General features: G+C 42.4%; 1 protein-coding gene across 6 annotated transcripts in view; it reads left to right on the top strand.

Annotated features, from left to right (window-relative positions):
• fam20b (FAM20B glycosaminoglycan xylosylkinase) overlaps positions 1-18,215 on the top strand; it is a 207,916-nt gene that overhangs the window by 93,907 nt on the left and 95,794 nt on the right. For all 6 annotated transcript variants that reach the window (XM_078561523.1, XM_078561522.1, XM_078561519.1 and 3 more), the window contains one exon: positions 15,035-15,534. In XM_078561523.1, the coding sequence (XP_078417649.1) occupies positions 15,158-15,534 (377 nt within the window). In that variant the 5' untranslated portion in view covers positions 15,035-15,157. The remainder of the gene's footprint in view (positions 1-15,034; positions 15,535-18,215) is intronic.

Below are 18,215 nucleotides of genomic sequence, written 5' to 3'. Positions count from 1 at the left end.
ACCCTCTGAAATGGCTTAGCATGCCACTCAGTTGTATCAAACTGCTACAAAGTCTCAAAAAAGGAATGAAGCAGGATGGACCACCCGACATTAACCTCGGCACCGGAAACGACAAGCGGAAACTCAGCCAACCCTGCAAAGCCCTCCTTACTAACATCTGGGGGCTAGTGCCAAAGTTGGGAGAGCTGTCTCACAGACTCATCAAGCAATAGCCCCTCGCAATATCTCTCTTTTCCCCCTTGCACTCTCTCTCTTCCCCTTTGCACCATCTCTCTCTTCCCCTGCGCACTCTCTCTCCCTCAGGCACTCTCTCTCCCTCTCCCCCTTGCACTCTCTCTCTGTCTCCCCGTCGCACAATCAGCAATCAGTCTGGTGGCCGGTATTATTTGTTATAGAAGAAATATAGAAGAAATTGTTTCAAATTGTCTTTCGTGTACAGTAAACAGCCAAGAGCAAAATTATATCTTACAGATCATGTCCTGGATACCACCATCACCACAGCAGCACAGACCTAGCAGAGGTGGCGGCACTGGGGTATACAGTTGGGAGGTAGTTACGCTGGGAGTCCTCAACATCGACTCGAGACCCCACGAAGTCTCATGGTATCTGGTCAAACATGGGCAAGGAAACCTCCTGCTTATTACCACATACCGCCTTCCCTCAGCTGATGAATCAGTGCTCCTCCATGTTGAACACGACTTGGAGGAAGCACTGGGGGTGACAAGGGCACAGAATGTACTCTGGGTGGGAGACTTCAATGTCCATCACCAAAGTGGTTAGGTAGCACCAGTGCAGACTGAGCTGGCCGACTCCTAAATGACATAACTGCTAGACTGGGCCTGTGGCAGGCGGTGAGGGAACCAACAAGAGGGAAAAACATACTTGACCTCATCCTCACCAACCTGCTTGCTTCAGATGCATCTGTCCATCACAGTATTGGTAGGAGTGCACCGCACAGTCGTTGTGGGGACAAAGTCCCATCTTCACATTGAGGATGCCCTCCATTGTGTTGTGTGGCACTACCACCATGCTAAATGGGATAGATTTTGAACAGATCTAGCAACTAAAGACTGGGCATCTATGAGGCACTGTGGGCCATCAGCAGCAGCAGAATTATACTCAAACACAATCTGTGAACCTCATGGCCTGGCTTATCCCCCACTCTACCACTACTGTCAAACTAGGGGATCAACCCTGGTTCAGTGAAGAATGCAGGAGGGCATGCCAGGAGCAGCACCAGGCATACCTAAAAATGAGGTGTCAACCTGGTGAAGCTACAACACAGGACTACTTGCATGCCAAACAGCATAACCAGCAAGTGATAGAGAGAGCTAAGCGATCTCACAATCAACTGATCAGATCTAAGCTCTGCAGTGCTGCCACATCCAGCCGTGAATGATAGTGGACAATTAAACAACTCACTGGAGGAGGAGGAGGAGGCTCCACAAGTATCCCATTCCTCAATGATGGGGGAGCCCAGCACATCAGTGCAAACAATAAGGCTGAAGCATTTGCTACAATCTTCAGCCAGAAGTGCCGGGTGGATGATCCAACTTGGCCTCCTCCGGAAAATTGCCCAGGTATGTCCTAAGCAGGATAAATCCAACCCAGCCAATTACTGCACCACCATTCTAGCTCGATCATCAGTAAAGAAATGGAAATGGTCATCAACAGAGCTGAACTCCCGAGGTGAGATGAGAGTGACTGCCCTGGACATCAAGGCCGCATTTGACTGAGTGTGGCATCAAAAAGCCCGAGCAAAACTGGAGTCAGTGGGAATCAGGGGGAAAGCGCTCCGCTGGTTGGAGCCATATCTAGCACAAAGGAAGATGGTTGTGGTTGTTGGAGTCAGTCATCCCAGCTCCAGGACATCACTGCAGGAGTTCCTCAGTGTAGTGTCCTCGGCCCAACCACCTTCAGCTGCTTCATCAATGACCTCCCTTCCATCATAAGATCAGAAATGGAGAAGTTTGCTGATGTTTGCACAATGTTCAGCATCATTTGTGACTCCTCAGATGCTGAAGCAGTCCATGTCCAAATACAGCAATACCTGGACAATATCCAGGCTTGGGCTGACAAGTGGCAAGTAACATTCGCACCGCACAAGCGCCAGGCCATTACCATCTCCAACAAGAGAGAATCTAACCATCGCCTCTTTGACCTTCAATGGCTTTACCATCACTGAATCCCCCACTATCGACATCCTGGGGATTACTATTGATCAGAAACTGAACTGGACTAGCCATATAAATACTGTGGCTGCAAGAGCAGGTCAGAGGCTAGGAATCCTGTGATGAGTAACTCACCACCTGACATCCCAAAGGCTGTCCACCACCTACAAGGCACAAAACAGGAGTGTGATGGAATACTCCCGACTTGCCTGGATGAGTGTAGCTCACACAACACTCAAGAAGCTTAACACCGTCCAGGTCAAAGCAGCCCACTTGATTGGCACCACATCGACAAACATTCACTCCCTCCATCACCAACTCACAATAGCAGCAATGTGCACCATCTTACAAGATGCATTGCAGGAATTCACCAAGGCTCCTTAGACAGCACCTTCCAAACCCATAACCGCCACTATTCAGAAAGGACAACGGCCAAAATATTGTCAGGGCCCCTAGCCTTTGCGCACTCCAGTGCCTTCAGCTGTTTCTTGGTGTCATTTGGAATGAATTGAATTGGCTGAAGACTGACCTCTGGAGGAAGCTGAGATGGATCATCCACTTGGCACTTCTGGCTTAAGGTTGTAGCAAATGCTTCAGTGAGCTCTATTCTATCCCTAAGATTTAATATAGTAAATAATTTGGTGGTGAAGTTAATAAAGTATATAAGAAAGCAGCATATATAAGTGATTAATGTTAACTAATTATTTAAAACACATTAAGGATGGCAGGACATGTGATGTGTCAAAGCTGCAGCATGTGGGAGCTCCTGGATAACATTGTGATCCAGGGCAAACACGTCTGCAGTAAGTATTTGCAGCTTGAGGAATTTTGGCTCAGAGTCATTGACTAGAGGCTGAGCTGCAGACTCTGTGACACATCAGGGAGGTGGAAAGTTACCTGGATGCTTTATAACAAGTGGCAGTAACACCACTTAAGATAGGGTCTTCTGATTTGGTGGCCAGGGACAGGGGGGTGTGACTAGGAATGAGGCAGTTAAGGGGACAGGAGTGTGAGCCTCTGCAATTGTCCAATAGGTTTGAAGTTTTCTCAGCTTGTTTGGATGAGAGTGGAGGCTGCAGGGTGGATGAGCAAACTGACCATGGCACCATGGTACAAGATGCCATCCAAGGGGGGGGAGCAAAAAGGAATGTAATGGTAGTAGGGGACGCTATAGTGAGGGGGAATGGCACTGTTCCCTGTAGCAAAGGGCAAGAGTCCAGACGGCTTTGTTGCCTGCCCGGTGCCGGGGTTCAGGACACTTACTCAGGGCTGGAGAGGTGCTTGCAGTGGGAGGGGAGGATCTAGTGGTTGTGGTCCATGTAGGCACCAATGACATAGGCAGGATGAGGAAGGAGGCTCTGCATAGTCAGTGTGATGAGCTAGGCACCAAATTAAGAAGCAAAACCTCAAAGGTAAAAAATTCTGGATTATTACCTGAGGCTCGTGGAAATTGGCGTAGGATAAATAAGATTAGGGAAATGAATGCATGGCTCAAAGACTGGTGTTGGAGGAGTGGGTTCCGATTTGCGGGGCACTGGCATCAGCATAGCGGAAAGTTGGATCTGTACCATCTACACCTGAACCGTGCTGGGGTCGGTGTCCTTGTGAGCCGCCTAACTAGGGAAGTAGAGAGGATTTTAAAACTGAATAGTGGGGACCAGGAATCAAATTTGGGAAGATATGGTAAACCAAAGAGTAGAGACAAGGCAAGAGAGACAGATATTAATATGAGAAATGATAAACAGACTGTGGCAGGAAGGGACAGAGAGTACAAATCTCAGAGTAACTCAGCAGATAAGGCTAGACACTATAAAAATAATAAAAGGACAAAACTAAAGGCTCTTTATCTAAACGCACGTAGCATTCGAAACAAAACAGGTGAACTGATAGCACAAATAGAAATCAATAAGTACGATCTGATAGCCATTACAGAGACATGGCTACTGGATGACATAGATTGGGACCTGAATATTGAAGGGTATGTGACATTTAGAAAGGAAGTTAGGAAAAGGTGGAGGGGTGGCCCTGTTAATTAATGATGGTAATAGCACTTGAGAGAGGGATGACCTAAATTCAGGAAACCAGGATGTAGAAAACGGTTTGGGTTGAGACAAGGAATGATAAAGGCAAGAAGTCACTTGTGGGAGTGCTGTACAGGCCCCCTAATTGTAACTACACAATAGGACAGAATATAAAAGAAGGGATAATGGGAGCTTACCAGAAAGGTACAGCAATAATCATGGGGATTTTAATCTACATCTAGAGTGGAAAAATCAGGTGGGCAAATGTTTTCAGGATAATTCCTTAGAACAGCATGTTCTGAAGCCAACCAGAGAGCAGGCTGTACTAGACGTGGCATCGACCAACGAGATAGGATTAATTGATAACCTCCTAGTGAAGGCACCCCGAGGTAGCAACGATCATAATATGATTGAATTTTACATTCATTTTGAGGAAGAAATGAGTGCGTCCAAGACTAGTATTTTAAACTTAAATAAGGGTAATTATGAGGGCATGAAAGCAGAGCTAGCTAAAGTGAACTGGCAAGTGAGGTTAAGGGATATGTCAATAGATGTTCAGTGGCAGACATTTAAAGGGACATTTCAGAATACACAGAATATATACATTCCAATGAGAGAGAAAAATTCCAAGGGGAGGGCCCACAATCCGTGGTTAACTAAAAAATTTAAAGACAGCATCGAACTTAAAGCAAAAACAAGTGGCAGGTCAGAAGATTGGAAAGAATATAAAGATTACTAAAGAATGACAAAAAGATTAATAAGGAGGGAAAAAATAGAGTGTGAGAGAAAGCTAGCTGGTAATATAAAATGGATAGTAAGAGTTTCTATAGATATTTAAATAATAAAAGAGTTAACAAAGTGAGCGTTGATCCTATAGAGAGTGCGTCTGAAGAATTAATAATGGAAAATAGGGAGAAGGCGGACGAATTAAACAAGTATTTTGCTTCGGTCTTCACTATAGAGGACACAAGTAACATCCCGGAAGTAGCTATAAATCAGGAAATGGAAGGGAGGGAGGAACTCGGGAAAATTACAATCACCAGGGAAATGATTTTGAGCAAATTGTTGGGGCTGTGGGCTGACAAATCCCCAGGTCCAGATGGACTCCACCCTCAGGCCTTGAAAGAAGTGGCTAGTGAGATAGTTGATGCACTGGTTTTAATTTTCCAAAATTCTCTAGATTCGGGGAAGGTTCCATTAGATTGGAAAATAGCAAATATAGCTCCTTTATTCAAAAAGGGAGGGAAACAGAAAGCAGGAAACTAAAGGCCAGTTAGCCTAACATCTGTCATAGGAAAAATGTTAGAAGCTATTATTAAAGATGTTATAGCAGGGCACTTAGAAAAATTCAAGGCAATGAGGCAGTCAACATGGCGTTGTAAAAGGGAAATCATGTTTAACCGATTTATTGGAGTTCTTTGAAGCAATCACAAGTGCCATGGATAAAGGGGAACTGTTGAATGTACTGTACTTAGATTTCCAGAAGGCATTTGATAAAGTGCCACATCAAAGGTTATTGCAGAATATAAAAGCTCATGGTGTGGGGGTAACATATTGGCATGGATAGAAGATTGGCTAGCTAACAGGAAGTAGAGAGTTGTCATAAATGGGTCTTTTTCTGGTTGGCAGGGTGTGGCGAGTGGTGTGTCACAGGGATCAGCTGGGCCCTCAGCTTTTTACAATTTGTATCAATGACTTGGATGAAGGGACCGAAGGAATGTTTGCTAAATTTGTTGACGACACAAAGATAGGTAGGAAAGTAAATTGTGAAGAGGACGTAAGAAGGCTACAAAGAGACATGGATAGATTAAGTGAGTGGGCAAAGATCTGGCAAATGAAGTATAATGTGACTAAATGTGAAATCGTTCATTTTGCCAGCAAGAGTAAAAGGAAGCTTATTATCTAAATGGTGAGAGATTGCAGAGCTCTGAGATTCAGAGGGATCTGGGTGTCCTAAAGCATGGATCACAAAAGGTTATTATGCAGGTACAGCACATAATTAGAAAAGTTGATAGAATATTATCATTTATTGTGAGGGGAATTGATTACAAAAGCAGGGAGGTTATGCTTCAGTTGCATGGGGCATTGGTGAGATCACATCTGGAGTATTGTGTACAGTATTGGCCTCCTTATTTAAAGAAAGATGTAAATACGTTAGAAGCAGTTCAGAGAAGGTTTACTAGACTACTACCAGGAATGGGCAGATTGTCTTATGAAGAAAGGCTGGACAGGTTAGGCTTGTATCCACTGGAATTTAAAAGAGTAAGAGGCGACTTAATTGAAACCTTTAAGATCCTGAGGGGTCTTGACAGGGTGGATGTGGAGAGAATGTTTCCTCTTATGGGAGAATCTAGAACTAGGGGTCACCCTTTAAAAATAGGGGGTCATTCATTTAAGACTGAGATGAGGAGAAATTTTTTCTCTGAGCGTTGAGAGTCTTTGGAACTCTTCTTCAAAAGGCGGTGGGAGCAGAGAGTTTGAATAATTTTAAAGCAGAGGTAGATAGATTCTTGATTAACATGGGGTGAAAGGTTATTGGAAGTAGGTAGAGGAATGCAGGTTTGAGGTTACATTCAGATCAGCCATGACCTTATTGAACGGCACAGCAGGCTCGAGGTGCCAGGTGGCCTACTCCTTCTAATTCGTATGTCTGTATGTTTGATACGATCCCCTAATCTTTGGGACGTTATGGCCTACACACCTAGCATCACACTGACACTGAAATTCATATATCACATTACTTGTTTGTGTAATAGGCAGAACGTCTTTCAGTTTTGACAGCAGCATTCTTATAGTAGCAAACATCACCTGTGTTGCTACTGCATAGTAGCAGCGTGAAATGGCTAGCTTCACCTGTTGCTCAAATTTTTGAGCTACCTTACCTTTCAAGGGTAATCCGAGGTAGTCTGGGCACCTTTCAGGACTGAAAGTGCTAGCCTTAAGCCCATTCATGAGTTGCGCGATATATATCAGAGCAGTGATCTGATCAGGGTAGCCATTATCTCGCAGGATGGCTTTGACATGCCCTTTTTCAGCATCAATTTTGCATGGTGAGAAAATGGCTTGGGCCCTATTTACGAGGCTGCCACTAAGGCCAATCTTCTAGCACGTGGCACTGTAAGAATCCCAGTACATGTATTGACCAGTGAAGGTAGGCTTGCAGTAGACGGTAGTAATAAACTCCTTGGCAGATTTCTTAACCAGCACATCAGGAAAAGGGAGCTCATTTCAAAGGTGAATTTGAGCGCAGGATGGAGCCCATTAACAAAATAGGCGACAGCCAATCTCTGGTTCATTGCCCATGGCAATGCCTTAACTAATCAGAGTCAACCTGCCAGGTTTGAATTTCAACGAAGCTGGGCAGTTAACTGTCAGTCATCAGTTAACTGGTACATTCTCCATGGCAACACGGAAAGCTTTGACCTGTGCCTATTTTGAGCGAAGTTCTGTACTACCAAACGACCTTTGTCTATACTTTCCCCATTTTAACATGGTTAGCAAATTCAACAAGTTTATATTTAACTTCAGAATCCAGATTTCTCATTAAATTAGAAACAACAGGAATAAACACTGACATTTCAAGATCGTCACTCTGTACTTTACTGTAGTCTGACATTTTGGCTCTCATGAGTACTGTGTTTGCTATTTTTTTAACGAGCTATAATCATTCAGCTGTGACAAAATGTGAAATGGCTCACTTTCAAGTGTTTTGCTTTCAGAACATTGATGTCCTGGTCGCCCATCCCAGTAAGTGGTTTGCATTTGTCCCATTTGATGCCACATAGCCAAGAACAGCCCCAGTTTCATGTAAACATTGTTTCCTATAAAAATGGTTGAGTCTAAGAATTTTATTTCCTCATAAACTGTCATTTTTATTGCAGTAATGTCTTTATTTTCTCTGTTTCCAAGCACAATGTTAAATATTTTAAGATTTAGCAGTATACCTGTGCTGTAACTATTCCCTGATAATAGTTTAACAATAAAACAGACATAGGACAACAAAAGACAAAGGGCTTCTTCCAGTGATTCAAAATACAACCTATTAGATACTTACTCATTGTGCTATTAGCTGCATATGGTTGATTTTCTGGTGTACTGAATGGATCACTAAAATTAATCTCTGCAACAGGTTTTTGGTGATTATCATATAATGTACAGAAAATTGAAGTGATTGTGAAATTGACATTACTTTATCAATTGACTAGTTGGCAGATCAACCTTAAATTTCAGAATGTCACACCTTGATTGGTTTCATTGTTCCCTGTGGAGATTAGGAAGCTTTCCAAAGAAACAGTGAAATTGCCTTGTCATTTTAGCTCTAGTCCGATGCTGATGTAGAGATTGATATGCCAATCCAGCACAAGTCAAAAGAAATTGGATTTGCTGAAGCATCGTGATAGACAGGTGTCAGAAAGGGTTACCTCTTTGAAGCATTAAAAGTCAAAATCAAAAAAGAGATCATGGAATCGTTACAGCATAGAAGGAAGCCATTCAACCCATTGTGTCTGTGCCAGCTCTCTGCAAGAACAGTTCACCTAGTGCCACTTGCCTGCTATTTTCCCATAACCCTGCAAAATTTTCTTCGTCAGACAATGGTTCAATTTGTTTTGAAAGCCACGATTGACTATGCCTCCACCATGTTTCAGGCAGTGCATTCCAGATCTTAATCACTTGCATAAAAGAGTTTTTTCCTCATGTCACCATTGTTTCTTTTGTCAATCACCTTAAATCCGGGTCCTCTGGTTCTTAATCCTCCCGCCACCAAGAACAGTTTCTCCCTATCTACTCTGTCCAGACACATCATAATTTTGACTATCTCTGTAAATCCCCTCTCAACCTTCTCTTCTACAAGGAGGACAGCCCCAGCTTCTCCAGTCCATCTGTGTAACTCAAGTTCCTCATTCCTAGAACTATTCTTGTGAATCTTTTCTGCACCCCTTCTAATGTCTTCCTTAGGTGTAGTGCCCAGAACAGGATGCAGTACTCCAGTTGAGGCCGAACCACTGAATTTACAGGTTTATCATAACTTCCTTTCTGTTGTACTCTATTAATAAAGCCCAGGATTCCATTTGCTTTGACCTGTCCTACCACCTTCAGTGAATTGTGCACGTATACCCCCAGGTCCCCCTGCTCCAGCACCTCCTTTGGAATTTTACCCTTATTGCCTCTCCCTGTTTTTCCAACCAAAGTGAATCACTTCACACTTCTCTGCATTGAATTCCATATGCCACTTGTCTGCCATCCACCAACCAGTCCATGTCCTTTTGAAATTTAACACTACCATCCTCCTCATGGTTCAGAATACTTCCAAATTTCATATCTTTTGAGGGTTGTTATTTTGAACAGGTGCACTGTGGTTGTAGTGGAGCTGTAATTTTTGTAGTACATTGCCTGTAGTTTAGAACAACAGCAATGATTTAGCATCCCAATGTGCTTCACAGGAACAGTATGTAATGAAGTATGACTCCAGGCCACATTAGATATTAGGTCAGATGACTAAAAGCTTGATCAAAGAGGTAGGTTTTAAGCACTTTCTTAAAGAAGGAAAGCGAGGTGGAGAGGTGTTAAGAGGGAATTCCAGAGCTTGGGGTCCAGACAGCTGAAGGCACAGCCACCAATGATGGAACGATTAGCATTGCTTATTCACAAGGGACCAGAATTAGAGAAGCGAAGAGGTGTGGGGTAGGAGGACATTCCAGAAATGTGGAGGTGTGTGACCATGGAAGGATTTGAAAACAAGGATGAGAATTTTAAAATCAGGAACCAACGTTAGTGAGCACAGCGTTGATCAGGGGAATGGGACTTGGTTCAATTTAAGAAATGAGCAGTAAACGTTTGGTTGACCTCAAGTTTATGGAGGACAGAGTGTGGGAGACCAACCAAGAGTGCATTGGAATAGTTGAGCCTGGAGATAATGAAGTAATGAATGAGAGTTCCAGCAACAGATGAGATAGACCAAAAGTCAGGCAGTGTTACAGAGGTGGATATAGGTGGTCTTGGCAGTTGCAAGAATTTGAGGTTGGAAACTCACTTTGGGATCAAATGTGACACCGAGGTTGCAAACAGATTGACTTAATCTTAAACAAAAACAGAATTACCTGGAAAAACTCAGCAGGTCTGGCAGCATCGGTGGAGAAGAAAAGAGTTGATGTTTCGAGTCCTCATGACCCTTCCGCAGAACTGAGTAAAGTTAGGAGAGGGGTGAAATATAAGCTGGTTTAAGGTTGGGGGTGGGGGGGGGCGGGAGAGAAGTTGGGGGGGCGGGGTGGTTGTAAGGACAAGCAAGCAGTGATAGGAGCAGATAACCAAAAGATGTCACAGACAAAAGGAACAAAGACGTGTTAAAGGTGGTGATATTATCTAAGAGAATGTTCCTTTTGTCTGTGACATCTTTTGGTTATCTGCTCCTATCACTGCTTGCTTGTCCTTACAACCACCCCGCCCCCCAACTTCTCTCTCTCTCTCTCTCTCTCTCCCCCCCCACCCCCCAACCTTAAACCAGCTTATATTTCACCCCTCTCCTAACTTTACTCAGTTCTGCGGAAGGGTCATGAGGACTCGAAACGTCAACTCTTTTCTTCTCCGCCGATGCTGCCAGACCTGCTGAGTTTTTCCAGGTAATTCTGTTTTTGTTTTAGATTCCCAGCATCCGCAGTAGTTTTTTGTTTTTGACTTAATCTTAGACTGTTGCCCAGAGAGGAATGGAGTTGGTAACTAGGGAACAGAGTTTTGAGTAGGAACTGAAAAAAATGCCTTCAAACTTCCCAATATTTAATTGGAGGAAATTTCTGCTTACCCAGTCTTGGATGTCAGGTAAGCAGTCTGATAATGTATCAACAGGGGAGGAGTTGAGAGGTGGAACTGAGTTAAGACCATGTTGAACAGTGTTTGTTTTAGGGGTGACCTCCTTTGTTCATGTATTTAGTACTGATGTTAGAGGTGGCTTGGATATATTGCTGAGTTCCACAGGATGAGAAGCTAAATTTGCATGTGCACAACTGAGACATCTTGGGCTAATGGTATCAGTTGATATTAATTCAGCTCTAATATAGTTGGAATCAATAATCCCCTCTGATTATCTCATCATGACTTCCTGTTGCTTAAACAGTTGTTCAAGCAAATCTGTGTTATCAGTGTTTCACACCCTGCCCTCCATATCCCCCTCCCCATTCTTTTATCCTTAATTAAATGGTATCATTCTCCCTCCTTCTCCTGCTGGCTGATGCAGTTCCCCATTCCGCCTTGTTACCAATTTCCTTTTTCCCTTCATTCCATTTTACCTTCATTGGCATCTGTTCCCTTCTTCCCTTAGCGTTTTCCAATAGAGATGCTGCCGCTAAGGGATTCTAGCTGCTGCCGCATATTGTAGGCCTGAACATATGTTTTATGAGAATTGTTTTAAGTACAGTAAAATCTTTATTATCCGGCATGCTCAGGGAATGGGTGGTGCTGGTTAATCAAAAATGCCGATTAATGGAGAGTTCTTTTTACCAATGGAATACAGTGCAATCCTTGTAGCATGAACTAATACGCGAGTACTCAAGAAGTAAGGGACAGTATTCTTTTTACTTCTAAGTCTTCAGCAATACATTAAAACAAACAAGTATAAAATAATGCAGTATACACGAATGGATTCTGGATAAGTTTGTAATTGCTTCTGGTTGGTAAAGTGATGATTTGTATTTGGGAACATCAGAAATTGCAGTTAGTAAAGAATTACGGTTGGTAGTGTGTCGGTTAACACAAAGTTTACTGTAGCATTTTTGTAGGATGCTGACAGTTGGCATAAATGTGCTCTTTCTTGCTCTATCTCATGCGCAGTCTCTGTCTCCCCTCGCTTCCTTCCCTTCCTTTAATGTGATTTCTTTTATCCCTTCCTTTGCCTTCCCTCAATCCTGTCTTTTAGGAACCAGCAAAGGCTGATTAAAAAAATAGAGGGAGAAATTAAAGTATGTGAGAAAACTAGCAAGAAACATAAAAACAGACAGTAAAAGCTTCTACCAGTATATAAAAAGGATAAGAGTAGGTAACGTGAGCGTTGGTCCCTTAGAGGTTGAGACAGGGGGAAACAAGGAAATGGCAGAGACTTTGAACAAGTATTTTGTATCTGTCTTCACAGTAGAAGACACAGAAAGCATCCCAAGAGTAGTAGAAAAGCAGAGGGTGAAAGGGAGGGAGGAACTTGAAACAATCATGATCACTATAGAAAAATTACTGAGACAATTAATGGGACTAAAGGCTGACAAGCGCCTGGACCTGATGGCCTGTACCCTTGGGTCTCAAAAGAAGTGGCTGAAGAGATAATGGATGCACTCTCTAGATTCTGGACAGGTCCCAGCGGATTGGAAACCACAAATATAACACTTGTAATTCAAGAAAGGAGGGAGATAGAAAGCAGGAGACTTAAGGACTTTTAGCTGAATAGCTGTCATTGGGAAAGTGCTAGAATACATTATTAAGGAGGTAGTAACAGGACATGTAGAAAATCATAATAAATCAGGCAGAGTCAACATGGTTTTGTGGGAGGGAAATCATGCTTGACAAATTTATTAGAGTTCTTTGAGGATGTAGCAAGCAGGGTGGATAAAAGGGTACCATTAGATGTAGTGTACTTGGATTTCCAAAACGCATTTGATGAGGTACCACAGAGAAGGTTACAGTATAAGATAAGAGCTCATGGTGTTGGGGGTGATAGATTAGCATGGATAGAGGATTGGCTAACTAATAGGAAACAGCTGGAATAAATGGGTCATTTTCAGGTTGGCAAACTGTAACTAGTGGGGTACTACAAGGATCAGTGCTGGAGCCTCAACTATTTATGACCCATATTAATGACTTGGATGAAGAGACAGACTGCATTGTAGCCAAACTTGCTGATGATACAAGGATAGGTAGGGAAGCAAGGTGTGGGGAGGATGCCAAGATTCTGTAAAGGGACATAGATAGGTTAAGTAAGTGGACAAAAATTTGGCAGATCAGGAAAAATGTGAGGTTGTCCACTTTAACAGGAAGAATACAAAAGCAGAATATTATTTAAATGGAGAAAGACTGGAGAATGCTGTGGTACAGAGGGATCTAGGTGTCCTCGTACAGGAATCACAAAAAGTTAGCATGCAATTCAGCAAGTAATTCAGTAGGCAAATGGAGTGTTGGCCTTTATTGTAAGGGAGATAGAGTATAAAAGTAGGGAAATCTTGTCATTGGTGAGACTGCACCCTGGAGTGCTGTGTACAGTTTTGATCTCTTTACTTAAGGAGGGATATACTTCACTAGGATGATTCCTGCGATGAAGGGGTTGTCTTGTGAGCAAACGTTGAGCAGGTTGGACTTACACTCATTGGTGTGTAGAAGACTGAGAGGTGATCTTAATGAAACATAATATTCTGAGGGGGCTTGACAGCGTAGATGCTGAGAGGATGTTTTCCCTTGTGGGGAATCCGGAACTGGAAGCAGAATTTAAAAATAAGAGGCCTTCCATTTAAAACTGACATGAAGAGGAATTTCTCCTTTGAGGATCATTAGTCTTTGGAATGCTCCTTCCCAGATAGCAGTGGAGGCTGGGTCATTGAATATTTAAGGCTGATTTAGACAGATTTTTAATTGACAAGGGAGTCAAAGGGGTGGCGCAGGCAGGTTTAGGCCACAATTAGCTCAGTCATGATCTTATTGAACGGAAAAGTGGGCTTGATGGCTGAATGGCCTTCTGCTCCTATTTCTTATCTTACTAATCATAAAATTAGCGCTCGGCCATTCATGAACAAAATCTGACAGAAATGGGAGTAGAAATTTGGAACATTCCCAAATTTCAGTGAGTGATAGTTCAATTGGAGCTTTCAATACTGGGTAGATAGATTTTTGTTAGGTAAGGCTATCAAGGGATTTGGAGCAAAGCTGTTAAAATGGAGTAGAGATGTAGATCAGTCATGATCTGAAGTGATTCAATGGATGAGCAGGCTTGAGGAGCTAATTGCCTACTCCTGTAACTAATGTTCCTTTTTTCTGCATGAAAAATGATTTTCTACAATCATTTTTTCCTCAAACAAAAACAGCCTTGACAACTCATGCATGTCTATTGTCCCTCAAAATTTTGTGTATCCAGGCTTAAGTCCAAGAGTTTTTGCTGATATGTCCCTGATGCTGTGCATACAGATTGACGGCTTCTTAGCGCAGAGCTGTATCTAATTTTTTTTAATGAATTAAAATTTCGTTAGTTTTTTAATGAGTTCAAATTTCGTCGATCTCTTATATGTGAAGCTGTTATAACCAGACTGATGTTACACATTTCGAGGATATTTGAGTATAAGATGAAACAAATAATTTTAACCTTGCCAAACCTATTGTGCAGTCTGGAGTACTGTACACTGGAAGTAACAATCAAGCTTTTGAGAGAATTCAGGCAAGAGTGATAATTATTGCAAGACCTAGGGATCTTAGTTGTAATTCAGATCACTGAACCAGTTTTAATTGGAGATGAGTTATGCTTCTAGTTTTAGTTTCTTTATTTTCTCAACCAAGAGCAACTGATTATCTTTTGCCAGTAGGGTAAGTTGACCAGGATTCCACATAATTCTGTGCCTGCCATTAATGTTGCTCTTTGACTGACGAGATGTAATTGTGTTTTCCCATTTTCTTTTCCCTGGGCTGCATAGGATATGTATTTATTGACTAGATGCAAATTGATTAAGCTTATTGCAACCTATGGCACATAAATTGGATTGATGGACAAATCAGATCTATTACTGTCTGATTAGAAACCAGCCACTCCACTACTTGTGCCAGTGCTGTGTTTTGAAACATTTTGAAAAAGGCTCTATTAACAATATATTTCTCTCTCTCTTTCAGGACAGCAATTATTGAAATGAAAGTGATAGCAAAGTTCAGCTGAAGTTAATGTTGGACTGTTACCACGATCTTTTGTATTGAGACCGCTTGTGATACCAGTAACATCTTGAATCTGAGGCCACCATGAAGCTGAAGCAGCGTGTCGTTTTGCTAGCCGTACTCCTTGTTATTTTCATTTTTACAAAAGTGTTCCTGATTGACAACTCAGACTCCACTGCAGCTAACCGAGAGGATCAGCACTCTTTTCAGCATATGATGGATAAACTCAAGATTGAACTGAATCCAAATTTGGAGCACACGCTGCAGTCACCATGGGAGATAGCAGCACAGTGGGTTGTTCCCAGGGAGGTGTACCCAGAGGATACTCCAGAGCTTGGAGCCATTTTACATGCTATGGCCACCAAAAAGATCATTAAGGCTGATGTGGGCTACAAAGGGACCCAGCTAAAGGCTCTGCTTGTTCTTGAAGGTGGACAGAAGGTTGTGTTCAAGCCTAAAAGGTAATGTTTAGCATGAACACAAATGCACTGAAATTAGAGTAAAGCAGAACACCCTTCCATCCTGAACAAGGCTTTCTTATAAACTAGCAACTAGTGTCAGGACATAGGAATTTGCATTTTATGGTAGGTTCTAACTGAAAACTGCCGAAAAAGCTTGCTTTGTGAACCTATCTGATAAAACACAAAGGTATAATTTATAAAGCTCGGTATTTAAAAACACAGGTTCAACTTGAAAAAATTTGAAGCCCCAGTTCATTCCAGAATTGAAACTGGTCTATCTTGGTAAATGCAAGTCCAATTATAAGTGATTTCCATTCCCCATTTGGTACATAAATATCTCTTGGGAATGTAACTCCGCTATTCAAGAAAGGAAAGAGAGAGAAAGCAGGGAAGAACAGGTGAGTTAGCCTGACAACAGTCGTCAGGAAAATACTGGAATCTCTTATTAAGGAAGCCTTAACAGTTCACTTATAAAATCATAGTATGTTCAGACAGATGATTTTGTGAAAGAAAAATCGTGTTTAACAAAGTTGTTAGAAGTTTTTGGAAAATAAAGGGAAGCCAGTAGATATAGTATACTTGGATTTCCAAAAGACATTTGATAAAGTGCCTCGTGAAAAGGTTAATATGCAAGAGAAGGATTCACGGAGTTGGGATAATATGTTAGCAAGGATAGAGGATTGGTTAACTGACGGAGAGTGAAGAGTTAAGATAAACAGGCATTTTTCAAGTTGGCTGGCTGTAACGTGGCATGCTGCAAGGATCTGTGCTCGAGCCTCAGCTATTTACAATCTATATTAATGATTTAGATGAAAACACAAAACTAGGTAGGAATGTAAACTGTGAAAAGGAACAAATACAAAGTGGTTGCAAAGAAATATAGACAGGTTAAATGATTGGGCAATAAGATGGCAAATGGAATATAATGTGGGGAAATGCGAAGTTATTCACTTATAGAAAAGCAGAATATTTTTTAAAAGGCATGAACCTTGTAAATGTTGATGTTTAGAGGAACTTTGGTGTACTCGTACAAGGAACACACAAAGTTAGCAAGCAAGCCAAAGCAAGCAATTAAGGGAAATGACAAGTTTGTCTTTATTGAAAGTGGATTGGAGTACAAGAATAAAGAAGTTTTGCTACAATTGTACAGGGCTTTGGTGAGACCACACATGGAGTACTGTGTGCAGTTTTGGTCTCCATATCTAAGTAAGGATGTACTTGCATTGGAGGAAGTACAGTGAAGGTTTACTGGATTGGTTCCTGGGATAAGAGGGTTGTCGTATGACCAGAGGCTTATAAAATTCGGCCTATACTCAATGGAGGTTAAAAGAATGAGAGATGAATTCACTGAAACATAAGAAATTCTGAAGGGTCTTGCTAGGTTAGACACTGAGGGGTTATTTCCCTTGGTTGGGGAATCTAGAACACTGGGGCACCGTCTTTGATAAGGGGCCGATAATTTATGACAGCAATGAGGAGAAATTTCTTCACTCCAAGGGTTGTGAATGCTCCATCGTTGAATATGCTTAAGACCGAGATAGATTTTTGGTGTCTCAGGGAATCAAAGGTTCTGGGGAGTTAAGGCTGAGGATTAGCCATGATTGTGTAGAATAGCAGATCAGGCTCGAGGATCTGTATGGTCTGCTCCTGCTTCTATTTCTTATGGTCTTATGATCTTAATAGGGTTACTTCAGACCCTAATGGCTAATCAGAGTAACTGAAGTATTGCATCTTTTATTTGCTTATGTAGGCCAACAATAGAAATCTATCCAGCGTTGCCTTAAAATTGTTAACCATTCAAAAATCATGTCCTTTGCTTGCTCTTTCAACACACTGTTCTGGCTAGAAGCATTAATTATTGATTTATGATTACATTTGAAAGGTGGGGAGGTGATGGCGTAGTTGGTATTGTCATTGGATGAGTAATCCAGAGACCCAGGGTAATGCACTGGGGACTCGGGTTCAAATCCTGTCACGGCAGATGGTGGAATTTGAATTCAATAAAAATCTGGAGTTAAAAGTCTAATGATGACCATGAAACGATTGTTACACCATTTGGTTCACTAATGTCCTATAGGGAAGGAAACCTGCCATCCTTACCTGCTCTGGCCTTCATGTGACTCCAGACCCACAGCAATGTGGTTGACTCTTAAACATCCTCTGAATTGGCTTAGCAATCCACTTAGTTGTATCAAACCGCTACAAAGCCTCAAAAAAGGAATGAAACCGGACGGATCACCTGGCATCGACCTAGGCACCGGAAACAACAATGGCATACTGAGCCCTGTCAACCCTGCAAAGTCCTCCTTTCGAACTTCTGAGGGCTAGTGCCAAACTTGGGAGAGCTGTCTCACGGCCTGACATAGTCATCCTCGTGGAATCATATGTTACAGATCACCACCATCATCATCCCTGGATATGCCCTGTCCCCGACGCAGGACAGACCCAGCAGAGGTGGCGGCACAGTGGTATACAGTCGGGAGGGAGTTGACCTGGGAGTCCTCAACATCGACTCCGGACCCCATGAAGTCTCAAGGCATCAGGTCAAACATGGACAAGGAAATCTCCTGCTGATTACCATGTACCGCCCCGTCCCCGCTGATGAATAAGTGCTCCTCCATGTAGAACACCACTTAGAGGAAGCAGCGAGGGCGGTAAGGGTACGGAGAATGTACTTTGGC

Source organism: Cetorhinus maximus, chromosome 17 (assembly GCF_964194155.1).
Source record: "Cetorhinus maximus chromosome 17, sCetMax3.hap1.1, whole genome shotgun sequence".
Lineage (NCBI taxonomy): Eukaryota > Metazoa > Chordata > Chondrichthyes > Lamniformes > Cetorhinidae > Cetorhinus > Cetorhinus maximus.
This window is presented reverse-complemented; position numbering and strand designations above follow the sequence as displayed.